The sequence below is a fragment of the Acinonyx jubatus genome, chromosome A1 (genome assembly GCF_027475565.1).
Source record: "Acinonyx jubatus isolate Ajub_Pintada_27869175 chromosome A1, VMU_Ajub_asm_v1.0, whole genome shotgun sequence".
Classification (NCBI taxonomy): Eukaryota; Metazoa; Chordata; class Mammalia; order Carnivora; family Felidae; genus Acinonyx; species Acinonyx jubatus.
Window position 1 is genome coordinate 216,630,656 of NC_069380.1, and position 23,781 is coordinate 216,654,436.

A 23,781-nucleotide genomic window follows, 5' to 3' on the forward strand; every position below is an offset into this window, starting at 1 on the left:
AGAGTGTGAGTGGGGTAGGGGCAGAGAGAGAGAGGGAGACACAGAATCCAAAGCAGGCTCCAGGCTTTGAGCTGTCAGCACAGAGTCCAGCGTGGGGCTCGAACTCACCAACTGTGAGATCATGACCTGAGCCAAAGTTGGACGATTAACCGACTGAGCCACCCAGGCACCCCTGAAATAATAGATGCTTTTAATGTTTGCTTTTCTGTAGCTTCTATTTTTATATGTTTTTGTAACTTGATAATGCCAAAACAAAACAGAATAACAATGGAAAGGACAAAAGTGACAATTACTTCCAAAAAGTCCAATTAAATCAGCACTGGATAGCAGCTATTGGAATTTACATAATGGGAGTAATTGCAGATGATCTTTCCCAATTGGTTTTCATTGAAATTATTTTGTAAGAAGCTGGAGGATATTAAGTTGAGGAATAAAAGAAGAACAGGAAGAAGACTGAAGAAATAATGCCTCTACTTTAAGAAGTAAGATGAATAAGAAAATAAAATAGACAAACAATACAGTAGTTAGAAAGAAATCTTGAATTAAATGTGGTTTAGTAGGTAATTTCTTAAAGTTTCCTATGAGGCACAAAGTGGGAATTAGGCCACAATGGCCAACAAAGGACCTGAGCTCCTAGTTGAAGATGCAGACAATAAAGTGATAGCTACAGGAACATAATGTGATGTCTGGTTGTGTGGTAAGTGTTGTGAAGAACATAAAGCAGGTAAGGGGCTAGATAATGGCAGGGGTGCTATTTTAGGAAGGATGAGTAGGGGAGGCTTTTCTAAGGAGACCTGAGTAATTTTAGGAACTGAAAATGCATACAATTAGACAATTTAGCTTCCCTAATCATAGGTCCTACATATACAATACTTAGAGGGTTAACAGTTAATAAATAAGGTCAGGGGCCCACAGGTGGCTCAGTCAGTTGAGCATCTGACTCTTGATTTAGGCCAAGGTCATGATCCCAGGGTCATGGGATCGAGCCCCATGTCGGGCTCTGTGCTGAGCATGGAGCATGCTTCTCTCTCTTCCCCTCCCTCTACTCCTCTCCCCTGCTCATGCTCTCAATCTCTGTCTCTAAAATAAAAGTAAATAATTTAAAAAATGATAAAAATAAATAAATAAATACAGTCACATATGTAAAATGTCTTCAATAGTAACTGCAATATATAATAAGTTCTTGATAAAACTCGATTTCCTCCTCTTCCCTTTTCCTTCTTCATGAGTGTATCTAATGTTTCTGATCTTATTCCTTTCCTGTCTCTGATGTTGCGCTGCTGTTCTTTTGTGGCCAACCAAAGATTAAATAGAAGTGCCTTAAGCCTGGAGAGACCTGTAACTTCAGTGGCCAGAACAAAATGAATGTGCGTACCTCATACAAACGAATGAATACTTTCATGAATGAGGACTCCAGAGCCTGTTTTTCTGCTCTCCAACCAGTCAGATGTTCAGTGGTCTTTGTATGGTGCTGTTTCATTGTGCTAACCCAGAACATATAACACTTCCTCACCTGAAATCTAAGCTCCTGGTATCCTGCTTGAATACTTTAGTCTTTTTCATTCCACATCCTTTTTTCTTTCCCTAAAATAAGAAAAACAAAATAGACTCCATGGAAAAGGTCTATTAAAAATATTAAATTACTGCAACTTGGTCTCTGTGGGATTTGGAAAAATCAAATGGGACAATAAGATTTATGTCCAATGACTTTAAAAAAAAATCTCTGGGAAAATGTTACAATAACTGATTTTCATCCTGACCAGAGTAAATGATTAAGGAATATCTGATCTGCAGAACCCAGTATCTTTGCCTTGATATAGCAGAGAATGTTATATCATAAGACTCTCAAATCCATTAAAAACAAAAATAAAACAAAACAAAATAAACATCTAGAAGGTAGGTTCAGGATTAGGGAAGAAGCATTTACAAAAGCACTTATGCAGATGGTCAGGGTCCCAGCCAGCCAGCTGGTGCTGGGGACTTGGATCTAGTTTTTGAATGGGACAGTAGTTCACTAGAACTCAAGAAGAAGGAAGGCAGCTAAACCTGAGACCCTGGCAAAAACTCCAAACCACAAATGAGACAAGTCTAGGGCACAGCTCAAGACCACAGCTCTTTATTCACATTTAGCTGCTTTCCCACACATCCTATCACAGACAACAAAAGACAGAGAGAGTAGATTATTTTCGCCTCTCCTAACTGTAGGTGTGAGCTCCTGAGAAAACCAGCTCTCATGGAACCATGCTTCTAGTCTACTTAACAATGAGTCAAACACATGTTTGCACCAAGCTTAGGTGGACAAGTGGGAGTCAGGAACCAGTAACTAGTACATTTATGCAATGTTGAATGAGCTGAAATTCTATGAAGGGGAAAAATTTACAAAATGCAAACAAATTGGGTGATAGTTTTATTTGTATTTATTCTTGATTCTCTTAAGTTTTAGGGCATTATGTGTGTAGATAATCATCAAATCTATGAGAATTTGATATGATGTTTATTATGTCAGTTTCCAGATCTATCCCAAGTACACTCAAAAGAGTGAATTTATATTTGTCCACTATATTTTTTGCCATGAATTATTAAGGACAGTAACAAAAATCAGTTCATTGGGTTGTTAGTTCTGAAAATTGACACAGAATTTCTCCCTTATAGGAAAGTTTTTTATTAAGATAAATAATAGGTAATAAGACACTTTCAGTGTACAAATAAACTTAATAAGACTCTAATTTTCTGAATGTTCAGAAATCTCTTTATATTCTCTCAAATTGTATCTAAAGATTATACACAACTATAGCCAATTGAGAAATAATAGCAAACAATTCTAGAATCACTCAGAGCCCTAAAAAGATATCATATGTATATTTATGTGTTTTATCTAAATGTCCTAGATTGGACACTGACTGACTTTATTTAGCCCATTAAATTACATAAATATGGGTTATCCAGTTTGCCTAAATTTCAAAACAGCAGTATAATAATAATAGTAATAAGCACAGTGTTATAGCGTGTACTGAGAACTATAAAATACAAAAAAAAACCTCATTAAGTCTTCACAATATCTATATAACATTATAACATAATCGCCTCCTCCTTTTTATTAGTTAAAAAAACAGATATATGTAAACTTAAGTTACTTGTTCAAAGTCCTATAACTGGGAAATAATTTAAAGTCAGATTGGGGATCAAGGTTCTTTGGCTCAAAAATCTACACTTCTAACCACTACACCAAGAAAGAAATTGGTACATGAAAGACTCTCTTCTTTATCTTCCATGGATCATTTTGCTTTTCATTAATTCCATGATTCACTACTTGTTTGTAGATTATACAGATAACTTTAGATAAGGTATACTAAATTCTTGAAATGTCTATGCATTTGCTACAAATAGGGAAATGAAACCTTTATAGGTTGGTGCTTTTGCAATTCCCAGGGACCAAACATGACTGGCTGTTTTGTTTTGTTTTGTTTTGTTTTTTGGTCCTTATACTTTGTTTTTGTCCTTATACTCCTTGGACAGATAAATAAACAGGTTTGCATCAGACAAGGTCTTTCAAGGAAATGTCTCTATGATATACATAGGGATTTAAGACCTGTACATTCAGTGAGCTGTGAGACTACTGTAATCCCTGCCTGGTACAAGAGAGATTTGATTTAATAAGTGCTGATTTTTCCTTTGTAAATAGAGTCAACCTCTTCTCTACTGGGGATTCTAAGGTAATGTAGGCCTCAGGCTGATCTGCATATTTTAAAATTATCAAGCACATTTCAACTAGACCACATTTCAACTAGAGCAACAGTCAGGTATGTCCCAAGGAAGATGCTTTAGCCTGAGAAAGAAGGAATGAAATTTAAAATATCTTTTTCCCTTTTTCATTGTCTAGGAAAAAAAATACCTTTATACTCCTTAGAACTGTTCTATAATTTTTATTGGTTAGAGATAACTATGATTTTTACTGTGACCACCAAAATATTTGTAGGATTCTTCCCTATGGTTCCAATGTCTACAGTTTATAATAATTACAAAGAAATGGTGTTGTAAAAGCATTCCTTGATTTATAAAATGTTGAATGAAGTCATACAGTGTGGGCAGGAACTATGCTAGTAAATAATAATAAATTAAGAGAGATACAAGATACAGGATACATCCACAAATGGTTTGTATTTTGAAGGGTATAGACACAAACTCTCCCTTTCCTGTGTCCTCTCTCTCTCTCTCTCTCTCACACACACACACACACACACACACACACACCTTTATAGTTTATCCCACACCCCATGTCTTCTTTACTTCTTTTCTTGCTTGTTTTTGCATATAGATCTAGGTTATGTGTATGTACGGATGTGTAGTTATAAGTATACATGCTCATATATGTATGCACACACATATGTATGTTGACATGCATATTCCATACCCACCTATAATTGGAGAATGTTGCAATAACATTCATACTATAATTACCAATTGAAGTCTAAACCATCAAATGATAAACTCTTCAGATGTAAGTGGATCAGGAAAGAGAAAATTATATAAGAGTTCTCCAGGTAGGAAAACAAAGGAAATGAGTTCTGTTTGGTATGGCTGGACCTCAGGGTTTGAAGCAGGGATTATGAGACAAGAAGGAAAATGTATGGGCATTGTTAACATCAGGAAAAGGGATGGATATAAAACTAAAATGCCATATAGATTATGCAAAGGAATAATTGTGCTAATTATTCTGGCAGCAATGAAGCACACTGCTTGGATCACAAGAGCAACAGTTGATGAGAGTCTGGACCAATGCTGAGGAGAGGAGGAATTTGAGACACATTTAAGTGGGTGATCCAATGGACTTGGTCATCATGTCGACAAAAGTTTTGAAGGAGAAAGGAGAGAGCAAAAGAAAAAGCTGTTTTCTAGCTTTTTACCAGAAGACATTGTTTGAAGAGAGAGACAGGGATTTCAGCTTGATTTGAAGATTTTGAATTGAGTTTCAGATATCTAGGAGTAGTGAAAAAATATGTTGATCCGAGGTACACACATGACATATAAGTGAAAAATATGTTGATCCGAGGTACACACATGACATATAAGTGAAAACAGACATGTATGATCTCAGTCAGGCTAAATGTTTAGAGGGACATAACTGGGGAAATGCACAATACTATATGCACAAGATATACATTCCTCAGAGGAGTAGTGTGCATGGAAATTATACAGAAATCCACTTGAAACTCCCCAGTTATTCCATGGAGAGTTCCCTTCGACTAAACCATTTGGCATTTTGAAAAAATGGGATTCAAAGTTCTTTTGTATCCTTCAGAGCGAAGTTGAATAATACCCCCAGATGAGTATAGATATAAATACTTTGATACAAACTAGCTGTGTAATGTTTGGCTGTTACAGAGGTTCTAGTATGCCTATTCAGGGACACATTGCAAACATAGGGGCCACCTAATACAATGTTAATATGCTTATGAATGACTAGTTTAAGGTTATCTTAACCTCTCCATGTCCTATGTACAATTTTGTTTCTATACATTGCAATTGTGTGCATTGCATTGATGCCAAACCTCGGAGATGATTTCAAAGATACGTATCCAGATGGATTTCCAAGTCCCCGGGAATCAATGGGCAGCTTTCCTTAAAGCTTTGTCCTGTAACGTTCCTCAATGAACAGGAAACTAAGACCTCATGCAGCATCTCGTTTTGCTCTAATTTAACTTCAATGCCCAAAGCTAAGCTGGTGATCACGTCTCCAGTGCTCACAAATTTAGGTTTCTGTCTTTCCTCTGGTGAGAGTCTTCAGTTCCAGAGCCTCATTCCTTTGTCAGTCTCTGGTGTGACTTTCAGCTATCCTCTCCTTTCTCCTAAATGCCCATTTAGCGTTGCATAATTTCCTTAACCACTGTGCAGTTTCCTCCAAGGAGCTTTATCTCGTTTTTAATTTCTTCCTGTTAAGCTCATTAAAAAACATCTTTTAAACATTATACAACGGAATGGTTTATAAACGTGCATAATTGTGTCATTTTTCTTAAAGCAAGTGTTGTTTGAGATTATTATGCAGCGTAGAGATGTCACAATAAGATTACACACAAAGCAAATAAAAAAATTAAACTAATGTTAAATTATTTTGTTGATACATGTATGTGGTGCTTTTTTTTCTTTTTTTTCATCACAGTGTTAGAAATGCTGAGAGTTCTTACATAAATGTGAATAGAAACAAGGGCAGGGAACAAAGGAAAAGACAAATTATATCTCTTTGAGCCTTACTGTTTTTTATCAACAAAACAAAACTGCAACTATTTCCTGCCAAGCTCAAAACCTGAGTTTGCCCTTGCTGCCCTCCCACTGGTGTTCTGGCATCTCTTTTGTTGTTTCTGAGGATGTCATCTTGTCACATCTCTTACTTGGCTTATCTTCTGTCTTTCCTCCAGAGTCTCCTACATTGAGCTGTCAATTGTTTCTAATTCTAGTACACAAATCTGCAGCGTTTTTAATATTCAAGTGCAAAGGTCCTATTGATCAAAATTTTGGTAAAACAGTGACCTGGAATGTTTAATCTTGAATCTTATACAATCAGAAATACATCAAAATTGGTTGAAATCTTTAATAATGAAAATTCAGATGTGATGTGAGGTTGTCAATAATGGTCTCAAAGTGCACTTCCCATACCTTCTGCCCAGTCCTTACAAAGTCTCTGCAATATTATCTTTTAGATTTGTACTTCTAACCACGACTGTCCATAGATGAGACACAAATGGCAATTTCCCCTTGCATTCATGCCTTTGTGCTTAAGTCGATAACCAAACTAAGAACATACTCCAGGAAGAAACATTTATCTGCTCTAAACATTAAAAGAGAAGCAAATGATTCAATCTGACACCTGGGAATGAGTTTAAAACAACTATAAATTGGAATTGATAGGAAAGCGTACCACATAATTAAAGCTCCATCAACTGTAAGAGTAAAAATAAGGAGCATGCAAATAGATGTGTTTAAGGAAAAATGAAACGCTAGATGGGTGATAGGAGCTACTGTGCTTTTGTCAACGGACGCGTAACAATCTGCCTCCTTCCGATGTCTCTCTTGCTCCCAACCCCTACATGATAAACACCCTTGCAGACTCCTAATGAAAATAATTTCAGTTTGTTTGACAAACTAGGATACTTGTGTTCAGCAGACTACTCTTGGAAAGGAATTATAAAATAGGAGTGAGTAGTTCTTTCACACATTTAAAATATAGAAATGCAGTCTATTAACTTTGAAATAGACCCAGTGAATCTTCTCCCTAAATAAGTTTCTGCACATAAACATAATTCCAGAGAAAGCTTTCCAGAGAAAGTATTGTCAAATTGTATATGTTGGGCACTGAATAACTAGTTCTTGAACAAATTAATTACTAGAGCTGCCATAGAATTAAAACAATCATGACTGCGTATATTGTATGTGTGTATATATCATACTATTTGAATTATTTAATAGAGAGCTAAATCTATACTATTTTGATGAATGGGCTCCATCTTAATCGTGGCTTTTCTGGAAAGTATGAGACACCTTGAACATACCTTTATTAACATTTCAGGGGTAAATAAGTATATGTGTGTGCCTGTATGTACACATATATTCCCAACTCACCTACTATATGTGTTTGTGTTGTGTGTGTGTGTGTGTCCCTTACAACAAACTACTGTGGAAGAGAACTGAGATATACATACTAATTTAGTTTTATTATAATATGAACCATTGGAACATGGTCACTTCCTGCTTAAGTCTCAGAAGGTACTGAAAATTAACACGGATAATGCTTACTCTCCTCAAAAGGAAATAAATTTTGCAATGGAGATAGTCCCTTCACCAACCAAAAAATAAAATGAAGTGATAAATAATTTTGGATTCTTGACCAGAACTATAATGACAAGTTTAAAGCAGGCAGATTTTCAGAATCTAAGCATGTGCCTAAAAATACAACCAATCTCAAAAATGTCCAAGCTAAAAATAAAAAGTGGGAGAACAGATTTCCAGAGGCAATATTCAGTGAAATCTGTGTGACAGTAAAATTAATGAAACAATAAAACGTTTTATTCTTTTGTTCTGTCTCTGTCTGTTAAAAGAAGACCCATGATTAGGAAACCTTTTACCAGAACCTGATAATCCCTAATATCATCAAGAACATTTTCTACTTAAGGTTTTAAAAAATATTTTGCATCGAAGTATTAAGTTTATATATTTTTTTAAAAAGGAAAATAAGCTACCTCTTCCAATCTTCCTCACCTGTAGCTCTATTCCTCACAGAAAACAACTTCAAACTGTAACTTTTTCAGTTCATCTAGGTTAAGCTACAATTCTTTAAGCAATATCTTATTATTTGTTGAAATATTTTTATATCTCACCTTTGACTTCCTTTCATGATTAGTGAAAATGGAACACAGTAACATCTCAATCCATTCTCCCCTAGATGTAATTATATCAGTTTTTTCCCCATTTCACTATCCATTATCTTAGCAAATTTAAGTAATGTGATTAGGTTTACTTTATCCACTATTGCCAATCTCTCTCTGTCTTTCTATCCCAACAGCATTTTCACAGAATCACTACATATATATATATATATATATATATGTATTTTTTTAATTGTCTAAAAAAAAAAAACCTTGCAAGTTTCAAAAGGAGCTTATCAAAATACTATGCTATGAACTATGTAAAATGTTGATCATTGTGCCACCTTTTTAAAAATTTTTGTTTATTTATTTATTTAGACACAGCAGGTGGGGGAAGGGCAGAGAGAGATGGAGAGAAAGAATATCCCAAGCAGGTTCCGCACTGTCATGGGGTTCGAACTCATAAACTGTGAGATCATGACCTGAGCCAAAAACCGAGTCAGACGCTTAACTGAGCACCCAGGCGCCCCTGGGCCAAAATATTTAACAGAGCATATTCTGGCTCTCAAATGTTTCTAAGACAAAGCCAGACATTTTATTTCCCATGCAATAATTTCAGCTATTGAATATGAGCGATCCTCTTTACCAAAGTTGTATTTTTCCAAGATAGTACAGCTTTGAGCTTTTCATGTGCTCCGTGTACAGCTGCTCAAAACTCGTTCGCAAGCAGCCCCATAGCACTTAGCTTCATTTTGGCAGCGTTCGGGGTTGCACACCTAAAGCCCTCGTATTCCCCTCCCAGCATGGGCTGGCTAATCTCTACAGCTCAGGAAATCCTGCCATCCCAGACTTCCCTTTTTTACTTTTGTACGTTGGATAGAAAACTGTCTACATCTCATGTATTCCCATATCTTGATTTAACACCTTATTTTCCTGGAATACATTCTTCGTTAGGTTCTTTCAAAAAGCCCAAAGGGAGAGAAATTTGCTGAGTCTAAAACTATCTTTATTGGGTTATCACATTTGATTAATATGCTGGCTGGGTTGAAAATAATTTCATCATCAAATTTTGATGACATTGTTCAATATTTTGCTAGGATCAAGGGCTACCTTGAAAGGTCCATTGACATTTTAATCCATGTCTTTTTTTTTTTCAACCACACAGTTGCATATGAGTTTTCAATTGCATATACTTCCTTCCATTTATCCTCTAGCCCTCAAATTCCCACGTTGGATAATCATAATCTTCAGTTTAACCCATCCATTATTTTTTAACTTCAACTATTATATTGTAAATATCTATTTACTGTATTTGGCTCTTTATCAAAAATGCCCAGCCACTTTTTATAGTTATTTTCTGGTGAGATTTTTCTGACCACTTTTACTTCTTAAAGCATATTGAATATATTTTAAAATATTTTTTATGTGATGGCTACACATTCTTTTGTTGATCTAGCTCCAAGTTTCTATTTGTTTCATTTTATTTGCTTTTGGAATTTTTTATATCAGTGTTTTGTTTTCCTGGGATACTCATGTTTCCTTGTATTGTTATATGTATTATTGTTATTGTATATTATACATTTATATTAATTTATAAGTAATTTTATATTAATATCACATAAATGCAATCATATATAATTACTATTTATATAATATATAGCATATATTATATTGTTATAGATAATATATAATATATGAATCCCAAATATATATATACTGATATGAAATAATATATAAATATATTACACATAATATATGATTATAATAATGTATAATGTATACACTATATACTATATAAATCTCAAATATATATTTGAACTTTGTGAGACATGTTGTTGAATCCTAACTACCAACACTTATTTTTTTTTAACTTTTTTGAAATTTTTGAGAGCAAGAGAGACAGAGCGTGAGCAGGGGAGGGGCAGTGAGAGAGAAGGAGACACAGAATCTGAAGCAGGCTCCAGACTCAGCTGTCAGCACAGAGCCTGATGCAGGGCTCGAACCCACAAACAGTGATATTAGGACCTAAGACAAAGTTGGTCACTTAACCCACTGAGCCACCCAGGTGCCCCAGTACCAACAGTTTTAAGTGATGCTTTGTTGTGTATATGAGTTTGCTTGTTTGCTTTAAATTTTCACGTATGTTATAATAACTACAAGAGAATATAAGTAGTACCACTTTGAATCATTACAAGGACTTTTAAAAATAGTTTTCATTTATATGCATGATCCTCAAATTTTGTTATTTAATATATATATTCATATATACATATATAGATAATTTATAAGTATACATATAGCATTTACATATCCATAAAAATACATTATTGATTTTTATTGTTTATAGCTTATAAAAATAATATCACACTGTATATAATTTTCTGATACATTCCTATTTCCATTTATTATTATGTATTTAAGATTCATATATATTTTTTTCACATAACTATAGCTCACAGTTTTCACTTTTGAATTTTGTTTGCAAACATATTATGTAACAAGTTTATTATTCTCATGCTGTTTGACATTTGGGTTCTCTTCCTTTTTTTCCTTTCTTTTTTTCATTTTACAAATAGTGTTTCTAAATGACATTTCTGCAACTATTCTCATATGCCTTGCTGGGCTTTGTTTATGCTACCATTTAAGTTTGCATTATATATTCCCATGTGTTTCCTGTTATGGGTTGAATTGTGTCCTCTAAAACATATATTTTTAAGTGTTAAACCTCAGTATGTCAGAATATGACCTTATGTAAAAATAGGGTCTTTACAGAGGTAATGAAGTTACAAGGAGGTCTTTCAGGGTTAGGACTTTAATCCAATATGACTGGTGTCCTTATAATAAGGGGCAATTTGGACATAGAGACAAACATTCACAAAGGGAAGACAATGTGAACACCCAGGGAGAAGATGTCCATGTAGCTGGAATGATGTCATTACAAGTCAAGGAACACAAAGGATTTTGGGCAAGGCCCAGAAGCTAGAAGAGGAAAAGAAGGATTCTCCCGTACAGTGATCAGGAAAAGCATGGCCCTGCCAGATATTTAGATCTCAGGCTTCTAGGCTCCAGAACTGTAAGCAAATTTCTGTGGTTTTGACACTTTGTTAAAGCAGCCCTAGCTAATTAGTACATTTCCCAAAACCATGGTGCCAAAATTAACACCCATCAGCTCTGCGTAATAGTTCCCCTTACACCACATACTTTGAATACTTGGTTTTGTCAGATTTAATTTTTGTCAATTTAGTAGGTATAAAATGGCATCACATCATGGCCTTAATTTGCATTTGCTTGATTAAAATCCAAATTATTTCTGTTTATTTACCTTTCTTGTTTCCTCTACTGTAAACTGTTCACCATTCATATTCTTGACCAATTTTTCTGGTAGCTTATGTGTCTTTTCTTATGGACTTTAGACATACTATGCTTTTCAAGGTGAAATTATTCTCTTTATTTGTAACATGTTTCACTTTCTCTATATTGTCTGTTATTTAGAGAAGTTATTAGTTAGAGCATAGATTGATTCATCAACCTTTTATCTTATGCATTGTTAATCGTTTGTCCTATTTTAGAAATTTCCTTGCTAAAGATTGTAAAATATTGGCCTACATTTACTTGTAAATTAAAGTTTTAGAAACAACTTGTGTGTGTAGTGTGTGTATGTGTGTGTGTGAGCTGAGGATTGTTGCAGATAACCAAAAAGACACTGACTCAGAATTTTTAACTAAAGTTTTTGCATATAGAAAGGAAATTGAAGAGGGACCTTTGCAGGATAAAGTTGAAAATTGGAGATAAACACATCTCTGTGTAATCTCCCTCCCATGTAACTTACAGCTGTCTTTGGCAATAAAATAATTTGGTTAATATATAGATATGCCTTAGTATTTTGTAGTTCAATAATTATTCTGAAACATGAAGGAAAAGGGGAGGAAACTTACGATGTTAATTCAAAAGAAGTCATAAGGCAGAGATACCTGTAATACTCTGACAGAGCTGAATTAACCTTCATTAGGAAATTTCATAGCTTATTTATAAAGATTGCTGACAATATATTCCATTAAAATATTAAAGAGCTATTTGTTTCCTAAGAATGTATGTGCATATAAGTACATACAAATACATATGGATCTATACACACACGTATATGTATTTATATACATATGTACTTATATGTATGTGTGTTTCTAGCTCACCAGGCATTTGATATGTTGTTCTATATCTTGTGGCACCTTACTCCATCATTTTCCTTCTTTTGTGACTTTATGAGTCAAATATTTACAACTGTATTTTTATTCAGCTATAATATATCTTTCCAGGGCTGGTAATGTCTCTCGCTCTTGTAAAAAGCGCTTGAAAAAGAAAGGTATGGCAAGAGGCAGTGAAGAAGAAGGATCCCGCCAGGTAGCATAATTTCAGTGGTTTTCTTATCCGTACACAGATTCTCCCTGGAGCAACTGTAGACTGACTTATAATCCTTTACCTTTGTGTTGATGGATGCTACAGTGTCATCTTTCTCTTCTAGCGGTTAAAGCTGCTTATGTCTGTAAAAAATATAGTTCTTCAGGATCTTATGAACCCACACTAGGAATGTAAAATGTTGTGAAAGGTGGTTTGTTTTTAGGTCACGTTTTCCTGCAAAACACTAATCCTAGTTAATTGTGGAGACAATTTGTTGTTGCATAACCCATCTGTGGATTACGTGGAGTTTGCTATATGTCCTTCTTGCTTGAAGAGGCCATAAAAATAATGATCAATTTTGTAGAGATGGTAAATATCCTCAGGCCAAAAGGGGATTTCAGTTTTCTACTTACTTTTGTAGGTTCTCATTTTCTGTCAACTTGGTGCTTGTCCTTTTTTAATACCTTCAAGTGTATATTTCTATCTCAATTTATGATCCACAAATATTGTTTTCCAGTTAAACTGAATTATCTAGCTTCATTGCCAGAAGCCTGTTTTAATGATTTTCAGTCAACTAAATTATTATTGTATTATCAATGATCACGTTTTCAAAATGATGGACAGTAGAAATAAGTTGATTTTTGTGTTTTTCTATTTATCCCATTAATCTTTGATATCTCACTTAATTTCAGTCTGAAGAATTCCTGATCTCACTTTCCATTCCTCTGACTTAACAACAGCAAATCTCCAAGAAAATTTAGTTTATATTATGGAAAACACTTGTGACCAGTGTTTGGGCATTAGGGTTGTGTTTCATGCTAGTGGCATAAAATTCTAGGCCTTTTCAGAGACAATAATTAAAATAAAAACATACAGTTAGTTTATAAGTGTGAATTTATACATAAAAATTTGTGTAATCAGTTTTAATATTATGGTGTTTCTATGAAATATTTTTATTCTGTTATAGCACAGGATTTTCTTTTAGGCTTTAAAAACTTTAAAAACACTAATATTATAAACTTAGAGCACTCTAAATTCATTTTGAAGGATACAGATATTTTATTTTTAAAACAAATATCATGGGCGCCTGGGTGGCTCAGTTGGTTGAGTGTCCGACTTCAGCTTAGGTCATGATCTCACTGCTTGTGGGTTCAAGCCCCACGTTGGGCTCTGTGCTGACAGCTCAGAGCCTGGAGCCTGCTTCGGATTCTTTGTCCGGCTGTCTGTCTTCCCCTCCCTCGCTCATGCTCTGACTCTCTCTCTCTCTCCCTCTCTCACGAATAAATAAAACGTTAAAAAAATATATATATCAGTTAACAAGTTAAAAAAATAAATTCCTGTTATGTATATCTTTTTATCAAAGATATAATTGGATTTCTTATATTAAAGGCAAGTAGTTCCTTTTCTCCTGGCTTTTTTGACACATTTGCACATTATGAAATGAGTTATTTCATTTATTATAAGTTTTGAATACCTCATTATATTTAAAATTATGGTTCTATCTCCATTAAAGAAACTAGGACTGAGGTGCCCGGGTGGCTCAGTTGATTGAGCTCCAACTTCAGCTCAGGTCATGATCGCACAGCTTGTGAGTTCAAGCCCCACATCCGGCTCAGTGCTGACAGCTGGGACCCTGGACCTTGCTTCTGATTCTGTGTCTTCCTCTCTGTCCCTCCCCCACTCATGCTCTTTCTCTCTCTCAAAAATGAGTAAACATTAAATTTTTTTAAAAAAAAAGTAAAAGAAATTAGGACTTAATTTGAGACATGGCTCATTTAAGGCTTGGTCAGGGAAACATAAGATGTAACATAAGATGTTACATAAGATGTTACATAAGATGTAACATTTTGTGATGCCAGAAATTAAGGAAGCACTCAAAAAAAAAAAAAAAAATAGTGCAGGCACCTGGCTGGCTCAGTCAATAGAGCATGCAATGCTTGATATTGGGGTCGTGAGTTCAAGGCCCATGTTGGGTGTAGAGATTACTTAAATAAGTAAAACATTTTTAAAAGGTGGCAGAGGCATGTTGAAAGTCATTATGAACAACCTAAAGGAGCACCCACTGACGAAACCTGTAAGAATTGGTGCAAAAGAATACCTAGGATATTATTGGATTATAATGCATACTATAAAATACGTGTCCTGCAGTCTATGCTGGTAAAAATAGACAATAACAGAAATACATGGGGAGAAAGAGCAGCTTTTCCTTTCAGAAGAATTCCAAATAATAAATATGGAAATAATGAAGAAAATCGAAAATCACCACTAGAAAATCACAGTATTGGGACGCTTGGGTGGCTCTGTCAGTTAAGGGTCTGACTCTTGATTTTAGCTCAGGCCATGATTTCATGGTTGTGAGATAGAGTCCCATCTTGGGTTCTGCACTGGGCGTGGAGCCTGCTTAAGATTCTCTCTCCCTCTCCCTCTGCTCCTCCTCTGCTCTCTCTCTCTCTCTCTCTCTCAAAAGCAAACAAACAAATAAATAAATAAGAAAATCACAATAGTAAGTATTACAGGTAAGATCACTCATCAATGTTAAAATTAGTGGGCAGATTTTTGAGGAGAAACAGAATATTTGCATAATCTTTAAGTGTATCTCCCAAAACATGCATTAATTGTTTTAAAAATTACTGACTAGTAATGGAGGAGACTGTTAGAAATACCTTCTTAACCAAGGGATCAAGACATATTGACATCACATGCCTCCTTTTATATGCTATGCTGGGAACAGATCACTTCTGTGTTCTGTTAACAAATATGCAAAACCTCAATGAAATCACGAAAAAATATAAGACAGACCGAGATTGGAAGACATTTTACAGAGTAACCAGTAGTTTTTTAAAGTGTCAAGGTCACAAAGACAAGGAAAGACTGACACTCACGGATTGGAGGGAGTAAGAAAACATGACCACTAAATGCAAAGTAGGATCTCTGCAAAGACTTTAATAGAAAAGCTGGTGAAATCCAAAGTCTGGAGTTAGTTAATAGTAAAGTGATTAAAATAACACTTCTCAAAAACTAAACTTAATGTAAATGATGGTGAATTAAACATTAAAAATGAACTTGCTAAACAGTATACGATTAGGTGTGGTGGATCTTGACTTTTAACCCACACTGTATAACCATTGGACTCTTATCTGGTGTTAGTATCAGGGTTATATTGTTCTTATAATGAGTTGGGGAAGAATCCTCATTTTTCTTTTCTCCAAAAGACTTTACATAAGAACAGAAAATAAAGAATTTTCTGTTTTGTGAATGGTCCTTAAAAATATTTGACCTGTTGGGGCACCTGGGTGGCTCAGTCAGTTGAGCATCTGACTCTTGATTTCGGCTTAGGTCATGATATCATGATTTGTGAGATCAAGCCCCACGTCAGGTTCTATGCTGACAGTGTAGAGCCTGTGTGGGATTCTCTCTCTCCCTCTCTCTGTCCCTCTCACCCCCCTCTTTCAAAATAAATTAAAAACAATTAGAAAAATATTTTAAAAAAGAATAAAAAAATATTTGAGCTGTTAGTATTTAGGAGGATAGATCATTTTAAATATTATATCATATATTAAATCATATTTTAAATCATATTTTATTCTCTCTTCAGTAGCTTTTGTACATTTTTAATTATCTTTAGGAATTTACCTAAATATTTAATTTTATTGACATGTAAGTGTTCATAATATTCTCTAAATTTCTAAGTCACTACATTATCTGTAGTTGCATTTCTTTAAAATCATTCTTAATACTTTTTGCCCTATCTCCTCTTTTCATGAACCATTTTGCCTTATACATTTATTTTGTGGATCTTTTAAAACAACTAACTTTGGGCACTTTTATTCTCTTTTTTCTACACTAGTTTTCAATGATATCACTTCCTGTTTTTATCTTAATTATTACCTTATTTTTCTTTGATGGCTATTATGTCTTTTCTAAGTTCTTATGTTTAATGCTTAGCTCATTAATTTCATATTGTCTTTGTATTAAAACACACAGAGTTATAAATTACCTTCTCTAGGGGCACCTGGGTGGCTCAGTCAGTTAAGTGTCCACCATTTGATTTCGGCTCAGGTCAAGATCTCATGATTCATAAGACTGAACCATGTCTGACTCTGCCCTGAGTGCGGAGCCTGCTTGGGATTCTCGCTCTCCCTCTCTCTCTGCCCCTCCCCTGCACACACTCTCTCTCATTCAAAATAAATAAATAAACATAAAAAAAATTACCTTCTCTAAGTAGAATCACTTTCTCTGTACCATGTTTCAATTTCTTTTCACTGATTTTTCAATTATTTTTAGGTCTCTATATTTGTATCTTATTTGAACCATCAGTTACATAGGAATTATTTTCAAATTTCTTTTAAATTTTCAAGAATATGAGTATTTGGGAGTTTTCTTTTTTTGTATTAACTTCTGTCTTAATTATAGGATGGTCAGATAATTTAATTGATACAGATTTATTAAAATTTATTCAAACATGTCTAATAATTTAATTCTTGATCAATTGGGATTCAGTGCTTCATGCCAGCTTAAAAAAATCTGTATTCTCTAGATGGTATGTGCAGGTTTCATATACATATCAATCTAATCATTCATATTATTTTTATTTATTTTGTAAAATATTCCATGTATTCCCTGTTCTTGGTCTGGTTAACTGATCATTAATTGAAAACAGCATTAATGTGGCTACACTTCACATATACTCTAGATCTGAGAATAGACAATCATGATACCGAAGATTTTAACAGCAAGTGGCTTTTAAAGACATTATAAACTAAATGATGAAATTTAAAAAAAAATATCCTAATGTCAATAATAAGTGCTTTCAGTAGAACAGTGATATTATTTTTGTGTTTTAGAAAATCTGCTTCTGCTACAGTGTAATAAATCAACTTACTGAGATGCTGCTTCTATATAATTTAATATTTTAAAGGAAGTTGTAGCAGTAAATAGATTAGAGCCAGTGATGTTCTGTGATAGAAAGATTGTGAAACAGATATTTTTCAAAAGAACAGTTAGAGGTTTCCAGGCAAAGAGTTGTGTGGAAAATCGAAGTAAGGAAAGCATACTGGAAAAGTCTAAACCTGAAAGAGACCAGTGCTGTGGAGAGTATTAATTAAGAGAAAGGATGACAAGACAGAGAAGCAAATTTATGGAGAGACAGCTTATGTATGTTTTATTTTAAGTTCAATGGGACCAATCAAAGAATTTTGAAGCTCTGAGTAATTATCAATAGAGTTATTGTTTTCATAAATAAAAGCTTGAAACACACACAAAAGAACATTATTGTTTTCAAAAGGATAACATGACTGCAGTGTATAATAGCATCTGAGATTTTATTGAATTTAGTCAAGTAAAGGAGCTTGTAGACAAGTTAGGAAGTTCTCATTTATCTAATACACAAATTAGTATATAATGGCCACTGCATTGAAAGAAAGAGCATGAGAAAATAGTGGTGGAAAAATACAAAGTCCCTGTTTCGCATTACCTCTTCATGGTACATAAAAATAAATAAGTAAATGATACAATGATTAGCTGTTGCAAGTACTATGAAGAATGATTGGGTGTAGTATCTCCGATAAGGCTATTTTCGATAAGGTTATTGGTGAAAGCTTCTGAGGGAGTCACAGTTGAGCAACCATCCGAAGGAAGTGAGTGAGGGCCATCTGAATACTCAGGGACAGGAAATTGGAGAAGAAACAGCAAAGGTAAGGGGTGCCAGAAGGGACAATAGCCAAGGAATGAGTTGAGAGTTGCTTTCAATAGCGTTACCAAAAATAGATGCAGAGAAAAATGTAAAAGAAAAATTAAAAACTACAAAATATAAAAAAAAGAACAGGCTGAAACGCACTGGGGAGTGGCAGAGGCGGAGTCCTGGGCAATGACTTCCCAAACGGAGCAGATAGACGTCCCTGTGTTAGGACTGCCTGCCGTAATGAGGCACCACAGATTGGGTGGCTTAAACAACAGAAATCTGTTTTCTCACAGGTTTGGAAGCTGAAAGCCCAAGATTGAGGTGAAAGATCAGCAGGGTTGGTTTCTTCTGAGGCCTCTGCTTGGCTTCTAGATGGCTGTCTTCTCTGTGTCTTCACACGGTCTCTGCTCTGTGCCTGTGACCAGATCTCCTCTTTTGGAAGGACACCAGCCATATGGGATTAGAGCCCACCCTAATGATCCCATTTAGCCTTAATTACCTCTTTAAAGACCCTGTCTCCTAATACAGTCACATTCTATGGTACTGAATGGGGGGTTCAGGCTTCAATATATGAATTTTGAGGAGCACAGCCCCCAAACACTCACTGTAACACTGTAACAGTGCCATTTTCTCAGATTTGATAAATTGCATTGTGATTAGAAGAGAGTAGTGGGGGAAGAACTTTATGTGAAGGAGATAGCATGTGAAAAACGGAGAGAGAGAGATGTAGGCATTAACTTTTGACAAGAAAACTTTGTAAAGTCCAATTTGGTGCAAAACTTCCATACAAGTGTCTAAAGGAAAAATACACTGGGAAAGAATATGCTCAGGTAAGAGCATGACAGGCTGAGAGGCCCGGGCTTTATTATCTACATGAAGGAGAATTACTTAAGGTTTATGAGCATGAAGGTGCTATAATCAGAAGAGGGCTTCACGTCAATTAGTCTGCCAGTAATATATAATTTATGATCATAAATTTATGAGATTTATGTTTATGCACATAAATCTCATCAGCAGTAGAAGTTGTTCCCACTGGAAAGACATCTAGATGCACCAGAGGCTTAAATTCTTGTTTTGCTCTGGAATAGAGGGAATTTGTCAGAATTGAGTGTTTCACATTGACTGTGAAGGGCCACAGACTATCCTTTATTTCTCCTGTCACAAATTTCTAGAAATAAGATGCCTCCCCACTAAAGCTGATTTCATGGAATTTTGTAATGTTCTGTCCTTCAGCTGAAAGAAACTAAGGTTAGTTAACAACTAAATAAAACCAAGGGGAAACAATTAAATATAAATATTCACTGTATATTCTGAGACTTGTTGTGATTTTATAAACACACACAGGTACATATCTGCACTCAAAGCTGATCTCTAGTTATCTGTGCAAATGCAAAAAAAGACAACGTGCTTATTTTTAAAACGGAGGTCTTAACATGATTAAAGGATAGCACTCACTGTTTGTTATATGCATAGACACAAGCCCCTAAATTCTTCTTTTTCCATTCCTAGACCTTAATCCATACTATGTGTCTTCAACTTTTTAATCAGTTAACATATGATGTAGAGTTTAAGACTTATAATGAAAAATCTCTTTCACATATATATATATATATATATATATATATTTTTTTTTTTTTTTTTTTTTCCAGACACCATCCACCTTCGAGTTCTTGAGTCCTCGCCAGTTGGCACAGCCATTGGAAGTGTAAAAGCAACTGATGCAGACACTGGGAAAAATGCAGAAGTAGAATACCGAATTATTGATGGTGATGGGACTGATATGTTTGACATCATAACTGAGAAGGACACACAGGAAGGCATTATAACAGTGAAAAAGGTGCCCATAATCAGTATAAATAAGCATATTCCCATTTAGCAAATAAGGCTTTCGTTATGTGCCATCCACTCATGCGTTGTCCATGAAGAGATGCCACTATCATGGCCAAATGTAATTTATATCATGCACAAACATGAGAGACAAGAGCCAAAGATCTCCTTGGGCGTTTTGACCAAATGCTCTTGTTGACTGAAACATGAAACCTGAGTTTTTACAAACTTTAAAAGGCAAATTAATATATGTATGACTGTATTTTTGAGCCATGTTAATAAAAGCCCCCCCCCCATAATAACATTGTTTTCTTTTAGTAAAAGCAGTTAATAGCTAATAATGGCAACATATCATCACAGTTGGAGGCATAGAAAGTAGCATGCCGTCTATCCAGATGTATGAAGCAATAATTAGAGCTGCTAATAAAAAAAGACACAGCATATTTTCAAAGATAATTTAATTGTTCACATTTTCCCTTCTGCTACATAAATTAAACTTTTCTGCTAACATATGCTCAGTGATTCAGTTTAAAGGTAACTAGGTTTTTCATTGTAGCGTCAGTATGATCATTATAAGAAAAAAATTAAGGCCCCGTGACAGATCCCAATGAAATGTCCTGAAAACTCTATTTCATTAAGTAACCACTGAAGAACTGAGGAATCAAAACTATCCAGAGATTCTGTTGCAAAGGCCAAGGTACACAACGAAATGTTTTTAAATGGACAGTGACCAGGAAAGGAGGAAGCAGCTTCTTTGTTGTTTTTCATGACTGGCAAGCAATAATAATGCAAATAGAATTTACTGCTTATCAGATAAAAAGAGGAAGGTTGAAGGAATCTCAAACCACAATGTCGTTTTTTCTGTTTACAAAACATACCTTTTGGAGGGGTAAGAAGGGAGGAGCTTGATTTCACACTCGTTACAGTTAAACTACATCAATATTTAAGTCAGTTTTTTTTTGTTTATTCATAATATAACCTAATTACTAATTTGCTATCAGAATTTTTCTCTCTTCTCTTTACTCCAGGTTTTCCTGATCTTCAATGTTTCATACAACTATTGAAAATTTTGTATTAGTCTTCAAAATTACATAAAGTTTATTGTAGTATCATGAGCCCATTAAACTGAATGGAAATATCACGATATACATGTAAAAAGATAACTAAATATTTTGCTTGCAGACATTTAACAGTAATGCACACACATGAACACATGAACACAGACACAATCTACCAGCCATTAAAAAAATTTTTTTAATGTTTATTTATTTTTGAGAGAGACAGAGACAGAGCTTGAGTGGGGGAGGGGCAGAGAGAGGGAGACAGAATCTGAAGCAGGCTCTAGGCTCTGAGCTGTCAGTACAGAGCCTGAGGCAGGGCTCGAACTCACGGACTGTGAGATCATGACCTGAGCTGAAGTTGGACACCCAGCGGACTGAGCCACTGGGCGCCCCTCAGCCCATTTTTTGTAATGAGTCACCACATTATAACATAGGTTTTAATGTTCTTTTCAATATTTCCAATATTTAAAATCTAATTTTCCTATATTCTGAAGTATTACACATTGAATGCATAAAAAGTAATAATCGAACCTTATCTGATATGTAAAGGTATATTATTATTTTTATTACTTTATTTATTTATTACTTTATTTATTTATTTTTAGCGTTTATTTATTTTTGAGACAGAGAGAGACAGAGCATGAACAGGGGAGGGGCAGAGAGAGAGGGAGACACTGAATCGGAAGCAGGCTCCAGGCTCTGAGCCATCATCCCAGAGCCTGACGCGGGGCTCGAACTCCCGGACCGCGAGATCGTGACCTGAGCCGAAGTCGGACGTCTAACCGACTGAGCCACCCAGGCGCCCCTATTTTTATTACTTTTAATTATTTCCGGTTAATAAACAACTTGACAAAATTCAACCAGGCTTTGACAATCACACTGTAACTTGAAAGGAACATATAATCCAATTTCCCTCATTCTAATTTGATGATTTACTTACACAGCCACTTGACTACGAGAGCCGAAGACTTTACACTCTGAAGGTTGAAGCAGAAAATACCCATGTGGATCCACGTTTTTATTACCTGGGACCATTTAAAGACACAACAATTGTGAAAATCTCCGTAGAAGATGTGGATGAACCTCCCGTTTTTAGCAGATCCTCCTACCTGTTTGAAGTTCATGAGGATATCGAAGTGGGCACGATCATTGGTACTGTAATGGCAAGGGACCCAGATTCCGCTTCTAGCCCCATTAGGTAATTATGCCCATGTTGCCGATGAAAGAAAGGGAATTGAAATAAATGTAGAGAGTAAGAAATTCTATTGATAGCATTTAATGCATTGAAATATATGAGTCTGTCTGTAAGTTGTACATCAATCTGAGGAGCACAAGTGTTTAAAGTAAATTGTCTCTGAATGTTTTGGGGCATGGCGTGCACAGTTTTATAATTTTCTCCACTTCAGATCATGCCTTTTAGCCTAAAACCTAGCTTGTATCATCTGCCTGTATCTTTTAAGGTATTTGTTCTTCTGATCCCAGTACAGATAAAGGACACTGTGTCAGCTGTGCTATTACAATGTAACTGAATCACTTCTTTGTGCTTTCAGTTATTAAATGATATGAGAAGTTGAGAGTTGTAACAGTTAAAAAGAATATGATTCCAACAATGTTACAATTCAGTGAAAACACATTTTAGAGACTCCCATGTACTCCTACCATCAAAGAAGGGAAGGTTTTTGTTTGTTTTTGTTTTGGCTGTTTCAAAAAGTATTTGTAAAGAAAATAGAGCATTCCAGAAAGATCAGAGTAATTTAATTTCACTTTTTATTTTTGCTTTGCTTTCCTATGGCAGCCCAAAAACACATGAAATATGATAAACACGTACAAATGAGAGAGACCCAAAGTTGTTATTGATTTTGTTCTATTATTTTAAAAAGAAATACGGATATCTATATATAATATTTACCGACAAAATGGCCATTTTAAACCATTAGTATATCATGTGTTTTGTATTTCACTCTTTTCCCTAATTCTCAACAGGTTAATTGTTCCTCCCCCTTGCTCCACATGGACTAGTCAAGTAAGAGTTTAAATGATGATTACACAATTTCCAAGCACACTCTTCTTTGATTCCAAAGTATACAACAGCAGAATAGGAAAAAATCTTGTATGCCATGTGCCTCTAACTCAACTCAAACTTAAAACTGCTATAGGTTCTGCCATACCTTCAAGTGAAGACATATTATATATAATATATATAGTAAACTTGAAATAATATATTATATATATAATGTCTTCATATATATAACATATATAATATGTGTATATATATACATATATATATATATATTAGTGCTTGATTTACATAACTTTATCTAAATATTTTTGTTTTATTTTTATGTTTTTTGTTTTTTTTTTTAATTCTAGTGTCGCTAAAATAGTGTTATATTAGTTTCAGGTGTACAATATAGTGATTCAACACTTCCATACCTTACTCAGTTCTCATCAAGATAAGTGT

The 23,781-nt window shown here is 34.8% G+C and overlaps 1 protein-coding gene across 2 annotated transcripts in view; it reads left to right on the top strand.

Moving 5' to 3' along the window:
- The window catches only part of LOC106986992 (cadherin-10), a 194,811-nt gene that overhangs the window by 139,747 nt on the left and 31,283 nt on the right, over positions 1-23,781 (top strand). For both annotated transcript variants that reach the window (XM_027074738.2, XM_053201910.1), the window contains exons 6-7: positions 20,082-20,269; positions 22,265-22,518. In XM_027074738.2, coding sequence (XP_026930539.1) covers positions 20,082-20,269; positions 22,265-22,518 — 442 coding nt within the window. The remainder of the gene's footprint in view (positions 1-20,081; positions 20,270-22,264; positions 22,519-23,781) is intronic.